General features: G+C 43.8%; 1 protein-coding gene and 1 long non-coding RNA gene across 2 annotated transcripts in view; both read left to right on the plus strand.

Moving 5' to 3' along the window:
- The window catches only part of LOC308473934, a 391929-nt gene that overhangs the window by 73234 nt on the left and 299840 nt on the right, over positions 1 to 18855 (plus strand). The gene's annotated exons all lie outside the window — the stretch shown is intronic.
- Positions 13458 to 18106, plus strand: TCF21 (transcription factor 21). Its single transcript, XM_080999812.1, has 2 exons — positions 13458 to 14465; positions 17566 to 18106. Exons 1-2 carry the CDS (start codon positions 13956 to 13958, stop codon positions 17653 to 17655), a joined length of 600 nt encoding a protein of 199 aa, XP_080855938.1. The 5' UTR covers positions 13458 to 13955; the 3' UTR covers positions 17656 to 18106.

An 18855-nucleotide genomic window follows, 5' to 3' on the forward strand; every position in this document is an offset into this window, starting at 1 on the left:
AACTTCCTAACTTATCTCTGTTCCTAAAATCAAGGGGAAACTGAACTGTACCCTGTAACTGATTTAGGAAAAGAAAGAAAACACTCAAATGATGGCTCATCCATCATTGCACTTCTCTCCCACCCCCTGACACTTCTATAATGCATCCCAGAGCCATTTTGCTGCTTCTTTTTAAACATTGTGTTTATTCTAGAGGAAAAAACAATGGAGGTATTCCCTCCCCCCCCCCTCAAGCAAAGTAATTTTTTACCATTTCTTTTTCAGTGGTGGAGAACTGTGCTCTTCTTGAAAGGTAATGTGGACTGCACTGCTTTGTAAAACATTTGGGATTTTCTAAAAACAAAAGTAATGGACCTCTGGAAGTAAAAGCTATATTTAAATCTAACCAAAATAGAGTTTGCATATACTTTGCCTGGAAACTCTTGTGCAAATAAATACGTATGGCTGGATGCAGCTAACTATTTCTGATTAATGGCCTCTTTGAAAATCTGATCATGATGAACTCAAACTGGCAATGAATTTATTGAGAGAATTGCACACAGATTGACCTTAAATTGTATTGGTTAAATGGGTGTGTGGTTTTTTCAAAAAGAAATTAAGGTACACAGATTTTTAAACATATCTTCCTTAATAATGCAGACTTGAAATAAGTAATTTAACAATTTAGGCTGTAATCCTTATCTCGTTTACCTGGGAATAAGTCTCATTTAATGCAATGGGACATACTTTTAAGCAGATGTAATAGGATTGGGAACTGTTAAGCTCTACCTTAAAAACAAGTGGGAAAGGGAGAATAATTAGAATAAAGCTAGTGCAGGACAATCACACACAATCACACAACTGAAAATTTAGAACAAGAAAAGCTGACACGAGTTCCCAAGCTTGTTTCACTTGTAAAATTCTGCCCCTTACAAAGGGGAATCATATGGGGAAGAGTAGAGCATTTGCTTTTCATGCAGAAGATCCCAGGTTCAATCCCACCTGGAATACTGTCTCCAGTTCTGGGCACCACAATTTAAGAAGGCTATTAACAAGCTGGAACGTCTGCAGAGGAGGGCAACCAAGATGATTAAGGGTCTGAAAGCCAAGCCTAATGAGGAATGGTTGAGCCTGATAAAGAGGAGACTAAGAGAAGATACAAGAGACATCTTCAGTTATCTAAAGAGCTGGTAACGTGGAAGGTGGAGCAAACTTGTTTTCTCCTGCTCTGTAGGTTAGGACCCAAACCAATGGATTCAAGTTACAAGAAAGGAGATTCTGACTAAACACCATGCAGAACTTTCTGACAGTAAAAGCTGTTCAACAGTGGAATGGTCTCCCTCAGGAGGTGGTGGACTCTCTTTCCTTGGAGGTTTATCAACCAAGGTTGGATGGCCATCTGACATGGATGATTTAGTTGAGATTCCTGCATTACAGGGGGTTCAATTAGATGATCCTCGGGTCCCTTCCAACTCTACCATTCTGGCCCCATAGGGTTGCCAGAACTCCCTGAAAGTTGTTGAGCTTTTTTTTTAGGAAGACCACCTTCGAAACAGTAATCCTATGAATGTCAGCTGTCTGAAATCCTGGAGCATGTAAAAGAAATTGCTGAGATGATGATGATGATAATTATGATGATGAATTTTAGTCAGCCAGGAGACTTTAAATTCTCCAAGGCTTTTAACCTCTTTATATGTTTTTTGTTCCTGCTGTGACTGCTTTTAGCACTGCCTTTTATTAATGATTGTAAACTACCCTGGAAACTTTGAATTGAAGTATAGAAATGTTTTAGATAAATGATCATTATTATTATTATTTGCTGCTGCTATAAGTCGTACTGCTTCTTATACACCACCACCAATGCACACAGTGCTTTAAATATTAAAATTGCATTACATCCACATTTAAGAAAAACAATTATACTGAGTCTTTGGTGATGGGACAGATTAAAAATCCTGATGAATCAATAAAGCAAGCAACCAATTTAGGAAACCAAATGGGCATGTCTTCAAATAGCTGAAGTTATTTCTTCCCTTGTAAAGTCAACGTTGCTTATATCAATTTCACTCTTGCTTATATCTAGCTAAGAGCCTATCTGCTCCATTGTATCAGCTCAGAAACTTTCATTAAATCAGCACAGCCAAAGTAAGCATGTCCATGTAATTGATTCCCAGACATTGCTGAACCAGGTTCAAAACCATTACATTAAGTTTGGCACCATCGAAATACCTGTTTTGCTTCTTTATAGGCGGGGGGGGGGAGTTTCATGCTGAGGGTTTAGGGACGTGAGCAGTGGTTGTGAGATTGTTTTGAAATTAGATGTGTAGAACCTGAGACAAGTGAGAAGGCTAGAGTGCATCGTCAAACGTGCTGATGGACATCAGTCTTAAATCATCATTTGTAGAGTAACACTTTGATCATTTTCTTGCACGCAGAGGCCCTGTGCATCAGTTGTTCAATTGTTTGTAATGAGTGATTCTCCTTTGATGTTGTGTACAAATTTGGCCTTGGAACTGCTCTTCTCAATAGTTAACTTCTAGAGGCTTTTATTTCTCTGTGAAACACCGAGGTGCCAAATCATAGAATGTTGCATGCACTATATTTCCTTCCAGCTACAGTGGTTCCTCGGGTTAAGTACTTAATTCGTTCCGGAGGTCCGTTCTTAACCTGAAACTGTTCTTAACCTGAAGACCACTTTAGCTAATGGGGCCTCCTGCTGCTGCTGTGCTGCCAGAGCACGATTTCTGTTCGTATCCTGAAGCAAAGTTCTTAACCTGAAGCACTGGGTTAGCGGAGTCTGTAACCTGAAGCATATGTAACCCGAGGTACCACTGTATTATGTTCAAGTTTTCAAGGTTGTTCTGTTTGTTTCGGTAAACTGGGCTTTTTAACAAACGTCATAAATGAACAGTCAGCAGAAGTAGATTTAAGGCGGGAATAAAATTAATCTGCTTGGATCTAGCAGTGGGGATATTTATTCATGTAAGTAAGCAGGATCCTGCATCCAGTCACTGCCTACCCTGTTGTAAACATGACACATGCAGAAATCTAGCACCCTAGGCAAGCAGTTAAGATCAAAGACTTGAAAGGCACTTCAAGGATCATCTAGTCTAGCCTTCTGCCAATGCATGAAATCTACTGTGAGAACATCTGTTCCAGGTGTCCATCCAGCCTCTGCTTAAAAGCTGCTTGGTTCATAGAGGACAGGTCTATCAATAGCTGGTGGCCATAACAGCCAAATCCATGATTTGGTGGTGACCCTTGGTCAGGGCATCCTCAGTAGATTTTTTAACATGGAAGAGGCACGGCATGCAAAGCAAGCATTTATCTATTTGTTGCCTTTATTTACTAGATGCTTGGTAGCAACTGCTCTCTGGACATCCTACCAAGACATGGGGGCGGGGAGAGATCCATTAAAACATGCTCAGCAATGAAGAGTCAACAACAAATATGAAACCAGCATTAAGCGCGTGTAAAATGGAACTAAAACTATATTAATCAGCGAGCAAACTTGTAGATACCACAGAGTAAAAACACGTTTAACAATGACAGAAACTGAGTATTGTAACAGGACATGTGAATGCTGCAGATTTTAAAAATTGCATTCCTTAAGAATGCATGCAGACGTGACGTTGGAGCAGCCTGAATATCTGTTAGTAGAGAGAGTGGGATTGTACCCATTGATACCCCCATGTATGATAACAGAGGCTCTTTCAAAAGTTTACAAAAGGTGCATAGTAAACAGACGCAGTGCTCCCCCCCCCCCAGAAAAATAGGTGTTGGTACTCACCATGAAGTTCTTACACTAAGTGCCACACTTTTTAACAACAAAAAAGAGGCGCCAGTACTACGTACTCTTGAGTACCCCCTGGGGGGGAGCACTGGGCAGGCGTGGTGTGCCATCCTACTTACCTCCATCAAGTTTACTCAGAAAATAATATCTACAGCATTCTATCAATAGCTGGTTCCGCAAGAACACCAGGAGGACAGCTTAGAAAGTTTCAGCTTCTGGATAAAACCTCTTTTTAAAGAATGCTTACTGTTGTAAAATGTGGGTGGGGAATGCCACAGTTATAAAATATTAAAAAAATTCCCCGATGGACTTTTGAATTGTTTCCTTTAAGCACAATGAACTAAGAATTCCCAGGTCATGAAATAAAAACTTCTTGCCACAAGTTCCAATACACTCCCTTTCTGAAATGTTTACTTGCAGAGAATTTACAGCAAAAGCTAACGTTATAAAGGCTCTAATCAGATCCAAACTGTTGGAACCTCTGTCTGTGCCACTGAAAGAACCAGACAGTCACCAGGTTCAAACTTTTACTTCCTTCTCAGGAGAATCGTCTTTTCTTTTCTTTTTTCTTTTCTTTTCTTTTCTTGTGACTTTTTCTGATTTCTCGAATGAAGGGAGTAAAGTTTCTGGGAAGTTAGGAAACAGAAGAAACCCCCTTCAAAACTCCATGTAACAGAATCACCTCCAGACTGTCACTATTTTGTGGGAGGGTACAATCACATCCAGGAAATTTAGGTTTGCACAGTGGAGTAAAGCTTTGTGGGGGGGGTAATGGTAAATGACTATTTGCAGCTAGTAAAGTGATCAGGGAAATGCACTGAAAGATGTGGAATAAATGACTGATGAACAGGAAGACATATAACCACCATCATGGGCATAGCCAAGGGGAGCCGGGGGCAGGGGAGCAGCTAGATCAACTAAAACAATAGAAATACTTGACTAACTGACTAATCATGTCGGTTATTCCCCCCCAACAAAAGTCCTCCCCCTCTAACAAAGTCAATCCCCCCCCCCAACAAAAATCGTGGTTATGCCCATGGCTACCATGCAAGCTAATCGGGATAAATGTTTATCACTCCGAATGAAATCTCCTCGCAAAAGAAATTAGAACTAATGCTCAACAAAAATTGGACATCACATAACTTCCACATAAATTTTGCACAAGCAAATTATGATGAATAAAGTGTTGCACACCACCCCAGTCTTCAAGTGATGTGATATTCCAGGGGTTTCAATTACTTATCCAGGGTTTGGTTTCCTCAGGATGAGGGACAGCAGAGATTGTGGGTTTTTTTATGAGATGTGGTTTATTTACCCATATATACAACCTGAGCCTACGATGGCGAGGTTTACAGCATTAACAGCCCAAGAGGGTATTGCTTCTCTCAAGGCCACAGACTGGGATTTCACGAGAGATCACGCCTGGCTCTGTTTCCTTGCTGCCCAGCCTGCAGACTCCTGCTTCTAGCTCAGCTCTGATCTTTGTCTTTCTAACTAACAGACAGTTGAGGGAAGACGGGGCACTCATTTTTCTTCTGGCACAAAGCCACTTTCTTTGTTCCCTTAACCACCCATAGTTTGGGGGCCATTACCAAGAAACTTGTCTGGTTATCCCAGCACTTGTTGGATCCAGGAATTAGAAGGGATTCAGGTATACAGCCTGCCTCCTCGCAAACTCACAACAATGTATTTTGGAGAGTGGTTTGTAGATCTGTCTGCCCATCTATTCTCTGTGAATTCAGACACCTCTCGAGATATTGTTGCAAAACTCAGCATGAGAGGGGAAGCAGTTTTTGTCAACATTTGGATGCCAGCCACCATTTTAAATAATTTTTTTGAATAAAATTGGTGGACTGAAAGATTACTTTGGCATGACTTTGCCCATCTTTCTGGCAAAGGTTCAGCCACCTCTCAAGGTACCATCACCAATCTCAGTATCACTCTCTCAAGGTTTAAATTAATCTTAGCTTGCAGTTTTTACCAACTCACTATGCTGGAGACTGACTGACTCTCCTTTACCTTCACTTTAAAAAAGCATGTTGAACAGCCATTGCATAGAGGAGACTTAAACATAAGCATATAAGTTACCACTAAAAATGAAACATGTACACAAACTCTGAATTGCACTGTAGAATTGCATTAGTTGTTAAAATGCAGGAGAAAGTACCAGAATTAGTCATTTTGTAGGGGAGGTCCAGCTATAACCAAGGTGTAAGAAAACACTCTAACGGTTAGTCTAACCTATGACAGATCTCCTTTGAGACTCCAGTGTCATCCACAAGCGGAAGGATTACAGGAAACTTTTAAATGGTGCTTTATTTTCCTTCCTGGGGAGCCAAGGGACTTCTGAGTACTTTACTAAGGTCATTTGCTATTTTCTGCTATAATGTTACCAGCCCTGGCTTTTTTCTTTTCTTTTTGCATTGCCTCAGTTAAAGCCTTTTTAGCTTAAATCTTCCTTAGTATTCTAACTAACCTGGTTCTAACTAACAATGGTTTTTTTTCGTCCTGAGGGTATTTATATTGCTTTGGCATTTTGAAAGTTGCCAGAATGATGCTGGCTTATGATTCAGGCATAGAATGAAGTACTTTTGCAAGTTTAGATAGCTTATGGAAATCCACATAGGGATGCTTCTGAAAATCTCCTGATCCAGTAGTTTGCCCAGTTTTTGGACCTCCAAATTTACCTAGGCAATAATTAGGTAGAGGGATGTACCCTGACTCACTTGTTTTCATCTGCATATCAGAAGGGTCTTCTGTCTTGTTTCCAACATAATCCCAATCCATTAAGAATCCATCACCTGAATTATGAATCTGAATAGTGTGCAGAAATCTCTGTGCACACAGCTTGCTACCATTTCCTTTAGCTCATTTCTATTTGCATACCCATCTCATAAACATTGTACATGTATATATTGCTAAATATTCCAAATATAAAAACCACCACATACACAATATCATGTGATCACACATACCGCTGCCTCCAGCTTCTTTGCGTGCAGTGCTTTGCTGATGTATAGTTGTGTGAATCCTACAAAAAAAGGCTATAAATAGCTACTAGTTATGATAGCTATATTGTCTCCAGTATGCCTCTGAATACCGGTCACTGGAGATCGTGAGCAGGAGAAGGCAACTGAACACATATCCTGCTGATGGGAGACCAAGGGGCATCTTGTGATGTAGGCCATTGTGAAATCCTAACACTGCACTAGGTAGACTGCACTTGTGTTCTTATTTTACTAGATTCCAGTAAAAACAGTGTGCAAAAAATATATATTAGGAGCATAGAATTGTAGAGTTGGAAGGGCAGTTGGACAGGACCCTCAGGGTCACTGAGTCCAACCCCTTTGCAATGCAGGAATCTCAACTAAAGCCTCCATGTCAGGTGGCTATGCCTCCTTAAAAGCCTCCAATGACTTCTGAGGGAGTCCGTTCCATTGTCAAACAGCTCTTACTGTCAGAAAGTTCTTCACACAATCACATTGATATGGGGGGTGGGGAAAGGTTGCTGTGTTTTATCAATGCACACATGAACATTGGTAACGTTTGAGGGCAGTGTGTGTGCAAATATGCCAAAGAAAATGAATCCTGCAAGAAACTGCATGTGTTCTAATTCCAGACCGGATTTGCCTAGCAAGAATTCATGATGAGTGAGACTTGAAGCAGTGTCTGCAATGTATGCATTATCAGCTAAATACCTGGCTTGTGGCCTCTTTATGAGGAAGAGTTATGACCCAGGAGGCCAGCTCCCAGAGAGCTGACTCAGAGGTGTGGCGTGGCTGGAAGAGTTAGTTACTATTCTGTGCTGGCCCCCAAGCCTCATCAAGAATAAAATTTAATTTCTCATTAACTCAGGTCGTAGCGAGTTCATACATAAGCAGCAGAAGACAAGACCAAGTGGATCTACTGAAAAATAATGGAACAAGTAAAATCCTCTTGCCTCTACTTAATACTAGAATGTAGCAGGTTCACCCAGTAAATTGTTTGGGAGTAGATTCAGAATGGACCAAATGCAGCATTTCTTCCCACAACACACATACTTAATGTCTGGGATTCCTAGCTACAAGATGTGTTGATGGCTACTAGTTTAGATAGTTTTAAAAGGGGATTAACGTATTCATGGAGGCTAGGTGTATCATCAATGGCTGATAAGGATACTTACAGGGAAGGAGCCGCCATGTTATGTGTTCATTTTGTACATTTCTGTCTCTTGCATTTTTCCCTATCTTGGGATTCAAGGCAGCATCCATAGGGTTCCCAGGCAATCTCCCATCTGGATACTGACCAGGCCCAGTTCTGCTTAGCTTCAGCAAGGTGGCTGCTTCATGTGTGAACAGCAGTTACTGGGGAGCAACAGCTGGGAAGAGCTATTGTCTTCAGACCCTGCTTGTGAGTTTCCAGAAGCATCTGTCTGGTCAGTGTGGGAAACAGGATGCTAGACTTTAGGCCTTTGCGCTGAACCAGCAGGTCTCTTGTGTTCTTATGCGCCTCCTGCGAATGTACTTGGTAGCAATCCGGCCAGGCCCCAAGTAGTAGTCCTCAACTGATTTAAGGGGAGGCATTCTGCCTTAGCTGATGAGAGAACCCGGGTTTGAAATTTGTAGTTCTATGTCTCTAAGAAGCTGGAATCATCTTTCAGAACTATATCCAAGTCTAATTGCTGGGAAGGAAACCCAACAAATGATTTCTTATCAACAGGTTTCATCATGCTCGTAAACCACAAAAATGTAAAGGATTAGCCAACGTAGAAACAGCATGTAAAGAGAGATTTGAAATCAAAACACTTTTAATCTTTGGGTTATAAGTTGTTGTGAAACACTGGAGTCGCCCCCCTGCCCCAAACACACTCTAAGGCTTTTCTGAATATTTCGAAGAAGGAATTGCAACACTTAGTGTGGTAAAACATTTTATAAATATTGCATAGAATTGTGGAGTTGGAAGGGACCACAAGGGCCACTTAACCCCCTGCAATGCAGGCATCTTTTGCCCAACATGGGGTTCAAACCCACGACCCTGAGATTAAGAGTCTCATGCTCTACCGACAAAGCTATACTGATGCATTTCTCATCACTAAGGCCAGATTCAGCATTACACTTAAGAAACTTCCAGCCTCTGCTGTGCTCTGATTACATCACTGTGACTCTGTGTGGAAAGCATGTCAAACCTTTTATCTGTACCAAGCATTTTTAAGATTGCCTACAGCTCAGTGTGGCTATTCTTTCACATGATTCTTTCACAGTACATTTCCGAGCACAATTCAAAGTGTTGGTGCTGACATTTAAAGCCCTAAACGGCCTCAGTCCAGTATACCTGAAGGTGCGTCTCCACCTCCATCATTCTGCCCAGACACTGAAGTCCAGCGCTGAGGGCCTTCTGGCGGTTCCTTCGCTGCAAGAAGCCAAGTTACAGAAAACCAGGCAGAGGGCCTTCTCGGTAGTGGCACCCGCCCTGTGGAATGCCCTCCCACCAGATGTCAAAGAGAAAAATAACTACCAAACTTTTAGAAGACATCTGAAGGCAGCCCTGTTTAGGGAAGCTTTTAATGTTTAATAGGTTATTGTATTTTAGTTTTTTATTGGAAGCCGCCCAGAGTGGCTGGGGAAACCCAGCCAGATGGGCGGGATATAAATAATAAATTATTATTATTAATAATAATAATATGATGATGATGATATAAGGCCATATTCTTTGTTGTGGAGAAACCTAGTTGTGGCCCAACTGTAAAACCAGATGTATTATATTATAAGGTTTGTAATATTGTAATCAATTTCAGATGTGACATTAGCAAGATTGCAGTAGTGTGCAAAGGTCAGGCTATGGAATCACTAATAAATGCAGTTGTGAACTGGACCTGCCAACTCACTGAACCCATGGCTGCCTGCAAGCATGCCGCAATGGACTGTATTCTAGTGCTGGCAAAATGCTGGCATTCTCACGGCAATTTTAAAACATTAGCTTATGTCAGTGGCACTTCTACCACATTTGGATTCAAGTCATGTGCACATTGAACTGGACATTTTAAAGCCTATGTGCATGTGTACCTTTTTTAACCACACACACACCCCCCTAACAATCATAGAGTTAAAAAACACTGTATGTTTTGATACAGCTCAAGACATTCCATATTTCCTGCTCTTGAACTTTCAATGCTACATCCTCCTCCATTACATGCTACTGGTACTTAAAAGGATTTAGGGCATGGGCCCCAGTGATAGAAACCTCTGTTGTTAACTTTTACGTCAAATCAATACTCTTGCAAGCCTTTATCTCAGCTTAAACAACCATGCATGAAAGTATCCAGGAACTCCATTGTCTCTTAACCCTGCACTGTCCACTAGAGTTCTGGGTAAGAAACTTTCATTTTGTGTGTCATCACTTCAGTCTGCTCATGTTCAATGACATGAGCGACTGTCTACCTGATATTTTGGTCATCCTCAAACTGAGGGAGGCTCCTCGTACAAGTTTCTGGTATCAATCACTTGGATCATAAATCTTGGCTGAGGAAAACGGCCATTTAGAGGTCCACCTGCACAAACAACAATCAGGCACGTAAAATAAGAAAGACCATAAATCTCAGACCTGATGATTAGTAATTTAAAGGGGGGGCGGCTGGAAGAAGGGATGGTCTAAAGTGACAATTCCTAATAATTAATTAAGCCCGAAATGCTGACAGTCTGTTTAGTTAAAAGTACAGTGAAAACACAAACAGACTGCATCACATGAAGCTAACACTTGTAGATGTGTTGACTCAGAAGAAAGACTCATTAAGTTTAATGGGACTTACTCTCAGGTAAGCCTGCCTAGGGTTGGAGCCTAAGAGGAGCGTGGAGGGTGTTAGCCAGTGCATGGAGCGTGTTAGCTTGCAGTGAAATGGCAAGGGGTTTCACTCTTTGCTCTTTGGTGTTTTCCATGGCTGAATGAAGCACATGCAGATAAAGAGGTAAGATAGTTTTGTTGCTCATTATTAAGGAGGAGGATCAATATCACGCAACAACCTTTAGCACACTTTTAAATGCTGAGATCTCCATGGAACTGGGTCTCCTGAAGCAGCCAAAGTATTGCTGGCTCCTCTGTTGGTATGCTCACCAAACCTCAGAAACAACACTGGCTGAATGTGGATCTAGTTTATATGAAGTGTGATAAAGACCATCACCTCTTGGGAGTTCTTTGGGCACTCTCTATTATCACTTAATCATTATCATATCTTTCTTGAGGGGGGGGGATTAATTCTCTGAATCCAGTTCCACATCTTACAGTTGGCAAGATTCAAATACAGCATGTGATAAGGTTCAGTCCCTGGATCCAGTCTTGTGACCAGAAAAGCGTAAGCTGAGGGCCAAATAACATCCAAGAATACAGGATCAGCATCTGCAGATACAGGACACAGATGCAGGCCAAAATAGAAAGGGGGATGTGGCTGGTACAGCAGATTCTTTTAGGTGTACCCTGCCAAAATAAACCTAAAAATGTGGCCTCCTGTTCTGCACAATGGCCTTTTATCACTGGTTCCATGAGAAGGGAATAGACAGGACTGAGATGATGTGCTCAGGTAGGGGTGGCAGGGTGAGGTGGCTGCCTCAGGCAGCAGAATGCACAGGGGCAGCAGATCCAGCGTCCTCAACTAGATCATACATGACAGATGGCTAACCAACCTCAGCTTAAAAACTTCCAGTGAAGGAGAGTTCACAGCCTCCCAAGAGAGTCTGATCCACTGTCAAACAGTTCTGACAATCAGAAAGTTCTTCCTGATGTTAAGCCGGAATCTCCCTTTGTAACTTGATTCCATTGGTTCAGTTCCTAACCTCTGGAGCAGGAGAAAACAAGCTTGTTCCATCTTCTGTTACCACCACATTTGATGATGTCTCTCATATCTCCTCTCAGTCTCCTCTTTATCAGATTAGACATACCAAACCCCCTTAACCATTCCTCATCAAGCTTGGTTTCCAGACCCTTGATCATCTTCTCTGCACACATTTCAGCTTGTCAACATCCTTCTTAAATTGTGTTGCCCAGAATTGAACACAGGACTCCAAGTGTGGTCTGACCAAGGCAGAATAGAGTGGAACTATTACCTCCCTTGATCAGGACACTATACTTCTGTCCCATCAGCCCCAGACAGTATGGACAGTGGTCAGGAATGATGGGAGCTGTAATCCAGCAACATCTGCAAGGCCACAGATTCTACATTCCTGTCCTGTGGAGATCCCTTTGTGTGGGAGTGCATGCTGCACTCACAGTGAACTGGATTGAGCCCTATTTGTTTATTCAAATGCCATCCCCCAGGAAGTGGATCTTATACACATCTTTTCCAGGCATATAAAAGAGCCAGATAAATATAACCATAAATCCAGTATATAGATATTGGAAGAAGGAAGTCGTTACTTGACATGACATTTTGGTTTAAAGGCAACTCGTTATGCAATCTTTTAAATGTACAGTAGGTAATCATCTGTTTAGGCTTTTATTTTACTTTTTATTTTAGGATAGGAGAGGGAAGGTTTCTTTGTGTGTTTAAAAAATGTAGCATCAAAGAAAATATTTTTAAAATACTTCATTCTACATTTACGTCAGCAGTACACAGGGGAAGAGCTCTAGATTTCCAGCAAAACATTGATGAATTACATCTCACACCACAGCTGTGAATAAGTGAAACTCTAGTATCTATCATTCCCATTTCACAGATGGAGAAACTCAAACCCTGAGAGGTTAAACTGACTTGCCAAAGGTCGTGCAGGAAGTCCATAGCAGAGCTGAACAATATCCAGATCCCTTGGCTCCAAACTGTAGGTCTTAATCACAACTCAAGCCAGCTTCTGGGTTTCAAACGCCTCTTCCCTGCAAATTTACTTGTGAACAAAAAAAAGTGGCACCCTCCAAGAATCAGACACACAAGACTGACCCTCTGCGTGTTGACCCAAAATCCCAGGCATGGAGTCTCAGACTGAAGCCGCAATTTTCCTTCAGACAATAGCCATGATTTCCAACACATGGAAATGGTTCCCATGATGGAACTATTCCAAAGTAAATGAGTTGCACCCTTTTCTAGGGCGTACTAACTTTAGAACTGACTTCACGGACAGAGGTGAGAGTAGGCAGGGTCAGTTGAAAAATAACAATAAACCCTGAAAACGCTAGAATACCAGTGTAACATTTCAGCATCATTCGCTATTGCGGGGACTACAACTTCTATCATTCTCTATCCTTGGCCATGCTGGCTGGAGCTGATGGGGACTGTAGTTCACCAACCTCTGGAGGACACCAAGTTAGCTACCCCTGCACTTCTGAGTATGTTGTTGTTGTTGTTGTTGTTGTTGTTGTTGTTGTTGTTGTTGTTATGGCAACCCAATACAGGTTGTAGCCCAACAGAAACAAGGGCAGACGTGAATTTAAGTCTACACCATCTTTAGGACAAACAGCTGGTGCTTTAATGCGTTGTGATGCTGTGCCTATCTTTGGCCTGGAAGAAAAAGAAGCTGGTATAATCAGCAGGGCAAATGATGTGCAAGGTCCACATCATCAATTTCAGCTCCACTGAGACAAGTTCCTCTCTCTGCTTCCCTCACAAGCCTTTTTGCTCCACGGGTCCATGGGTCGCTGTAATGACAGAAAACTGCTTGAATGCTCAAGAGCAAAATATTACAGTTTCTCTCCGTGTGCTGGTAGAGAGAAAGCTTGGCATTGAATCCATTTGGCAAAAAAAGAGAGAGTCATGATATTTGAAATAGGAGACCTCCATTCAGTTCTGAAAGCAACAAGGCCTGTTCTTAGAAAGGCTCACCTCTAGGGAGGCATCCAAGGAGCTAGACTGGGTGACAAAGGAGAGAGAGACAAAATCCAAGGGAAGTGAAGAAGGTGGCAGCCCTGCCAAGAAGTTCTCCTGTCCCTGATCTACTTCGGGAGTCCCTCTTGCTTCACCCAGGAACGAGGGTGGGGAGAGACTGGCGCGAGCAGGCAGGGGCCGTGGCCAGCCCCGGGGAAGCCCCTCCCCTGGGCCGGCCGGCTCCCCATCCATCCCCCCAGGATAAATGACTCCGGTGTCCGCCTCGTCGAACTCCTCGCAGCCTTCCCTCTCACCGTCCGAAGGCGGGCGAGGGAGGGAGGTCCAGGAGGGGATCCGAGGCGCGGCGGGCTCACCCGCCTGCGACTGCCCGCTCCCCCCAGGTGGCATCTGCCGGCCCCCACCATGTCCACGGGCTCCCTGAGCGATGCAGAAGACCTTCCCGAGGGGGAGATGCTGGAATGCGACGGCAGCCTGAAGATGGGCAGCTGCTCCCCGACGCCGCGGCCGCTGCCGGCGCCTCCGGCTCCCCACCGCTGCCACGAGAGCAACGACGAGGGCTCCGGGGGAGGCGGCGGCGATCGGGTCTCCCCTGCCAAGGGCCGAGGCGGCGCCCCCTCGTCGGGCAAGCGGAAGAAGGCGCCGGGCAAGAAGAGCCCGCTGGGCGGCGTGGGCGTGCTGGGCCCCGAGGGCAAGCAGGTCCAGCGGAACGCGGCCAACGCCCGCGAGCGCGCCCGCATGCGGGTGCTGAGCAAAGCCTTCTCCCGCCTCAAGACCACCTTGCCCTGGGTGCCGCCCGACACCAAGCTCTCCAAGCTGGACACGCTGCGCCTGGCCTCCAGCTACATCGCGCACCTCCGGCAGATCCTGGCCAGCGACAAGTACGAGAACGGCTACATCCACCCCGTCAACCTGGTAAGCGGACTGGAAGGGAGGCAGGCGGGCAGGGAGGCAGCGCCCGAGACCAGCTCCGAGTCCTGACAGGCCCCTTCGTGCAAAGCAGCCCATACCTCCAGCTCTGCCCTCCTCCCCTTTCCCACCACCTCCGCTTGGGAGGGAGGGAGGGAGGGGGGTCACGTCGGTTGCTGCAGGCTTACAGGCAGCTCGGGGTAGCTGAGGTTTCTTTCTAGACGCAGAAACTTTACCATCCCCGGCCCTCCCCGTCTGTCGCTTTTTAAGCAACAACGGTACGTTATCATCCTTGCTTGGAAACGTGGTCCATCAGCCCCGGTCATTCCGCTGAGTGGAAGCTCTGGTCTTCTGCCCCCCGCCCCAAGTGTTGCCCCGACGGCACGAAAGCCTCTTTTTTCAAAGCACACACCACCACGGACGTGTTTGACCTAAAGGCGACCCCGATTCCGTGGGAGGAAACGGGAGAGCAGCCCCCGCCCCACTTGGCACAAACCGGGCAGGAGCTGTGGGGCGCCCCAAAGATCCCTCGACGCGCTTGCTCTCGAGGGGTTCTGAGAGTAACACCCCGCCTAGCAGACCTCGCTTGGCTGCTCTGCTGCTTTATTTATTCGGAGGAGCTGTCATTCCCTGAGCTCAGTTCTCTGTACCTAAGTTTTTGTTGCTGTTGTCATTTATTAAATTTGTATACCGCCCTTCATCTGAAAATCCCAGAATTTCCTGTTCACAACAGGAAAAATACAAAAAGAGAACACAAAATACATAACTAAAAAACCAAGGAACCCCAACCACCCTTGGTGTTGCTGCTTAAAAAATTCGTCGAATACGGCCTGGAACGGTTGGGCTGGGAATTTCCTCCCTTCCTCGTCATTCCAGCCGAGCTGGATCACCCCGGGGTAAGTGCAGGGAGGGGAGAGGGATGCTACTTCGCATTAAGTCCTCTCCAGTCGCCTTTGGCGACTAGACCCCGGGTGGCAGCCTGCTTCAGACACAGCGAGGCTCTTTCAGAGCCAGTCCTTTCTCACCTCCCTCTCGTTCAGGATTGAAGTTGGGGGCTTGGGTGGGTGCCACAGAATTAGGTTAGGCACTTGGGCCACCCGCTTCGTTTTATTCAAACGGCGAGATGCGCTTCTCTCGCCGAGGACACTAACTGAACTGCGAGAGACGCCCGATTAATTCACTGAAGGGTGTCGAACGTCGGAATGCGCGACCTCCCGTGTCTATTTCCAACCCTACGTCGTAACTTTTATTATTGGAAGTTCAAGATGAAACAACAACAAACGAATTTTAAAGGTCAGCGTGCAGCTGCTCCATTATTTTCATGTTCTGTCGTCAGGAGTCTCTGTCAGTTCCAGTTGTCCGGGGGTCGCGGGCTATGACACACCTTCACATTTCTGACCACTGGGTCCAGTAAGGGGAGGGGGAGTAGGAATAGGGCGGCTTTGAATGTTTGGGAACCGTCTGCATCCCACCTCCAGATAACTAAGAGGACAGGGGGAGTTCTAAATGGGGCAACCATAAGGCATAAAAATATATTTAAAACCCCGTTCCACGGGTGGGTGGGCAACCAGTTATGTCCCCAGGAATTGAAATATTTAGCATCTCTTACAGCGCAATCCAATACCTGTCTAGTGGTTACTCAAATGTAAATCCCATTTAGTTCCATGGGGCTTAGTCCCAGGTAGGGAGGGACAGGGCAGCAAACTTAATAGTTTGCTGCAGCGACTAAAATGGTTTATATTTTTAAAACACAAAAGCAAATCCTTACAGCTCAGTGGAACAAACTCCATCCCCCAGGTTTTAAACGTCCAAGACTTTTTATATTAAATGAATGAGTGCCATGGAAAAAATCGCATTCCTTTCTCTGTTTTCCAGAAAAATTGTCGTTCTGGAAAATTAAAAAAGGAGTCATTTTTTATATAATCAAAAACGATTACAAAAACAGCAACAGCAATTAAATATGTTAATATTAACAGAATCTTTTTGAATTAAAATGTATTCGTTATTGACAAAAATTAACATAATATTGGTGTCCATACTTATATGAGTATAATTATTTTAGCAAAAAGATGCCCCATTAATCAGTAAGCAACGAAGCACAAAAAATGTTTCCAAAATATGTTCGGATTGAAGATAAGATTTTTGTTATATAATATGTCCGGACTATGTTAATTTGGTCATTGTTATTGTATTATTGTTTAATTTTATTCTAAACCATAAGATGGTAGTGCAGCGATTGCTGTAACAAGCATAAAAAGCTGGGCAGATTGTAAAATTATAAGTATTTGACATTTTTTAAAAAATAAAAAAACAACCTCAAGTAATTGTAACGCTTTATGTTTGGAAAGAAATGCAGCGGATATAATGGGCTTTCGCAGTTTTAAAATTTACACACCCACTGCGTTCAACTGAAGGGCTTTTCACCTCAAAGGAACTTTTTGGAAACCAAAAGCCAAGTATATCGTGGAAGAGAAACGAAATGGCCAATTCTGAAACGCTTTTAGAACCAGATAGCGCTGTTATCATTTTCAAAACAAAGCAGCAGCCGTGCCTTGACGTTACCCAGTAGAGAATGGACAGGTTTTTAATCTGTCTACCACAATCTGCCTGTGTGAGCCGTGTCAATTAATATGCTTTAGGGAAACATTATCATTTCTAATCGAACGTGGCACATTTTGCTATCGAGGATAACTAAAGCGTGACCCGTCACCCAGAGGATTACAGAGAGCTATGGGGAGAGGGGGAGAGGGCGCACCCGCGCGCGCAAAGAGAGAGAGAGATGGTTTTATGGACCAAGTGTTTTGTGTTTGCGCTGTGATTCCAGACAATACGGCGGAGCCATCTTAAAGACCTGGTTACGCTCAGTAGCTGAAACTGTCTAGTCTAACCACTTCTTCTCATTGTTTAGAAAGAACACCTGGGTAGTCTATGAAATTCTGACAGTTGGCTTTGCTTTATCGCCGTCCAAGTGCTACACCATTTAAAGCACACTGATCTCTCTCTCTCTCTCTCTCTCTCTCGCTCTCTCGCTCTCTCTCATCTCTCCTTTCCCTCTTATTCTGGTTTTTCTGTTTCTCTCCCCCCCCCCCCCCCTTTATGGCTCCAGACTTGGCCCTTTATGGTTGCTGGCAAACCGGAGAACGAGCTGAAAGAAACAGGGAGCACCACTCGGTTGTGTGGCCCTACAGCATCCTGACCCAAGATGTCCAAGCCTGGGAACAGCAACCTTGTTTGCATGCAGGAGGTTCTGCCTGTGCATGCTAGTATGTGGGCTTACTCGTGTGCAGGACTGGCGGTAGTGAGAAAGGAAGGAGCCGACCAGATCGCTTCCCCGTGAGGAATAAAAACACACACTAAATCTGAAGTGGAGACCAAATGCACCATGCCAAAGGAAGAAGGGGGGAAAACCCACAGTGCACGTATTTAACTTTATTAACTTGTATATATTTGACTATCCTGCAACAACGCCTTGCTGGTTCAAGGGCTGTTTTCTGGATTCCTCCTCCTAGACTTTGCCACTGTCTGTTTTTGTGTGCTCCCCCCCTTTCTTGTGAAAGACTGCGATTCCTAGAATCAATTATTTCGATAGTCACATCTCTCTCAAAGAATTCACATTAAAGATATTCTATGGATATATTTTCTTCAAACAGGCTTTGCTATATTTTGTTTCAATTAAAAAAGGGGGGAAAACCACTGGTCCTTAGCAGGAAAGGAAAATAGCACATATAGGGGCTTGCGTTTCTTTTAAAAGATACAGTATTTAAAAAAAAGAAATTGCTGAACAGGACCATATTATCAGTTCATCCGCAAACCTTTAAATGGCGTGATGCATCACAAAGCAAAATTGTTTGACCCTAGATTGCAAAATGTTTATTTTTATAATTAAGAAGAGCTAGACTGTGTCCTTGCGGTGTGGGTGGTTTGGAGGGCTAGAAAAACAGAGCACAGGGGCTGCCAAACTTGTAGAAAGCACACACACACACACACACACCCCCACACCCCTCCAAAGTGTAATGAGAGTTTTGATTGGGAAGTGGATGCATTGTGACATTAGTTGTGGAATCAGATGTTTTGTGATGTTAGCTCAATCCAGAAACTGATCGAGGTGGAGGAACTAGATTCTGAAACATTTTCACTATTAACAACTTTAACAGACTCCTGTGCATAAGTAAGTAACTTCAATGGGTAAATATATATAAGATTATAGCCTAAGACTAGGATTTATCATTTGCAAACATGGTTAATATGGCAATGGATGTGGGAAACACAGTTTTAAATTGCCCGTGTACTGAAGACACTATAGGGAGCACTTCTTACTGAAGATGCAAACTATGTCTTTTAGTATAGAGTGTGTCCCTTTTGAATGTTGCCAATGCAAAGATTGAAAGTGGAAGAG

Source organism: Podarcis pityusensis, assembly GCF_964106645.2.
Source record: "Podarcis pityusensis genome assembly, chromosome: 3".
Classification (NCBI taxonomy): domain Eukaryota; kingdom Metazoa; phylum Chordata; class Lepidosauria; order Squamata; family Lacertidae; genus Podarcis; species Podarcis pityusensis.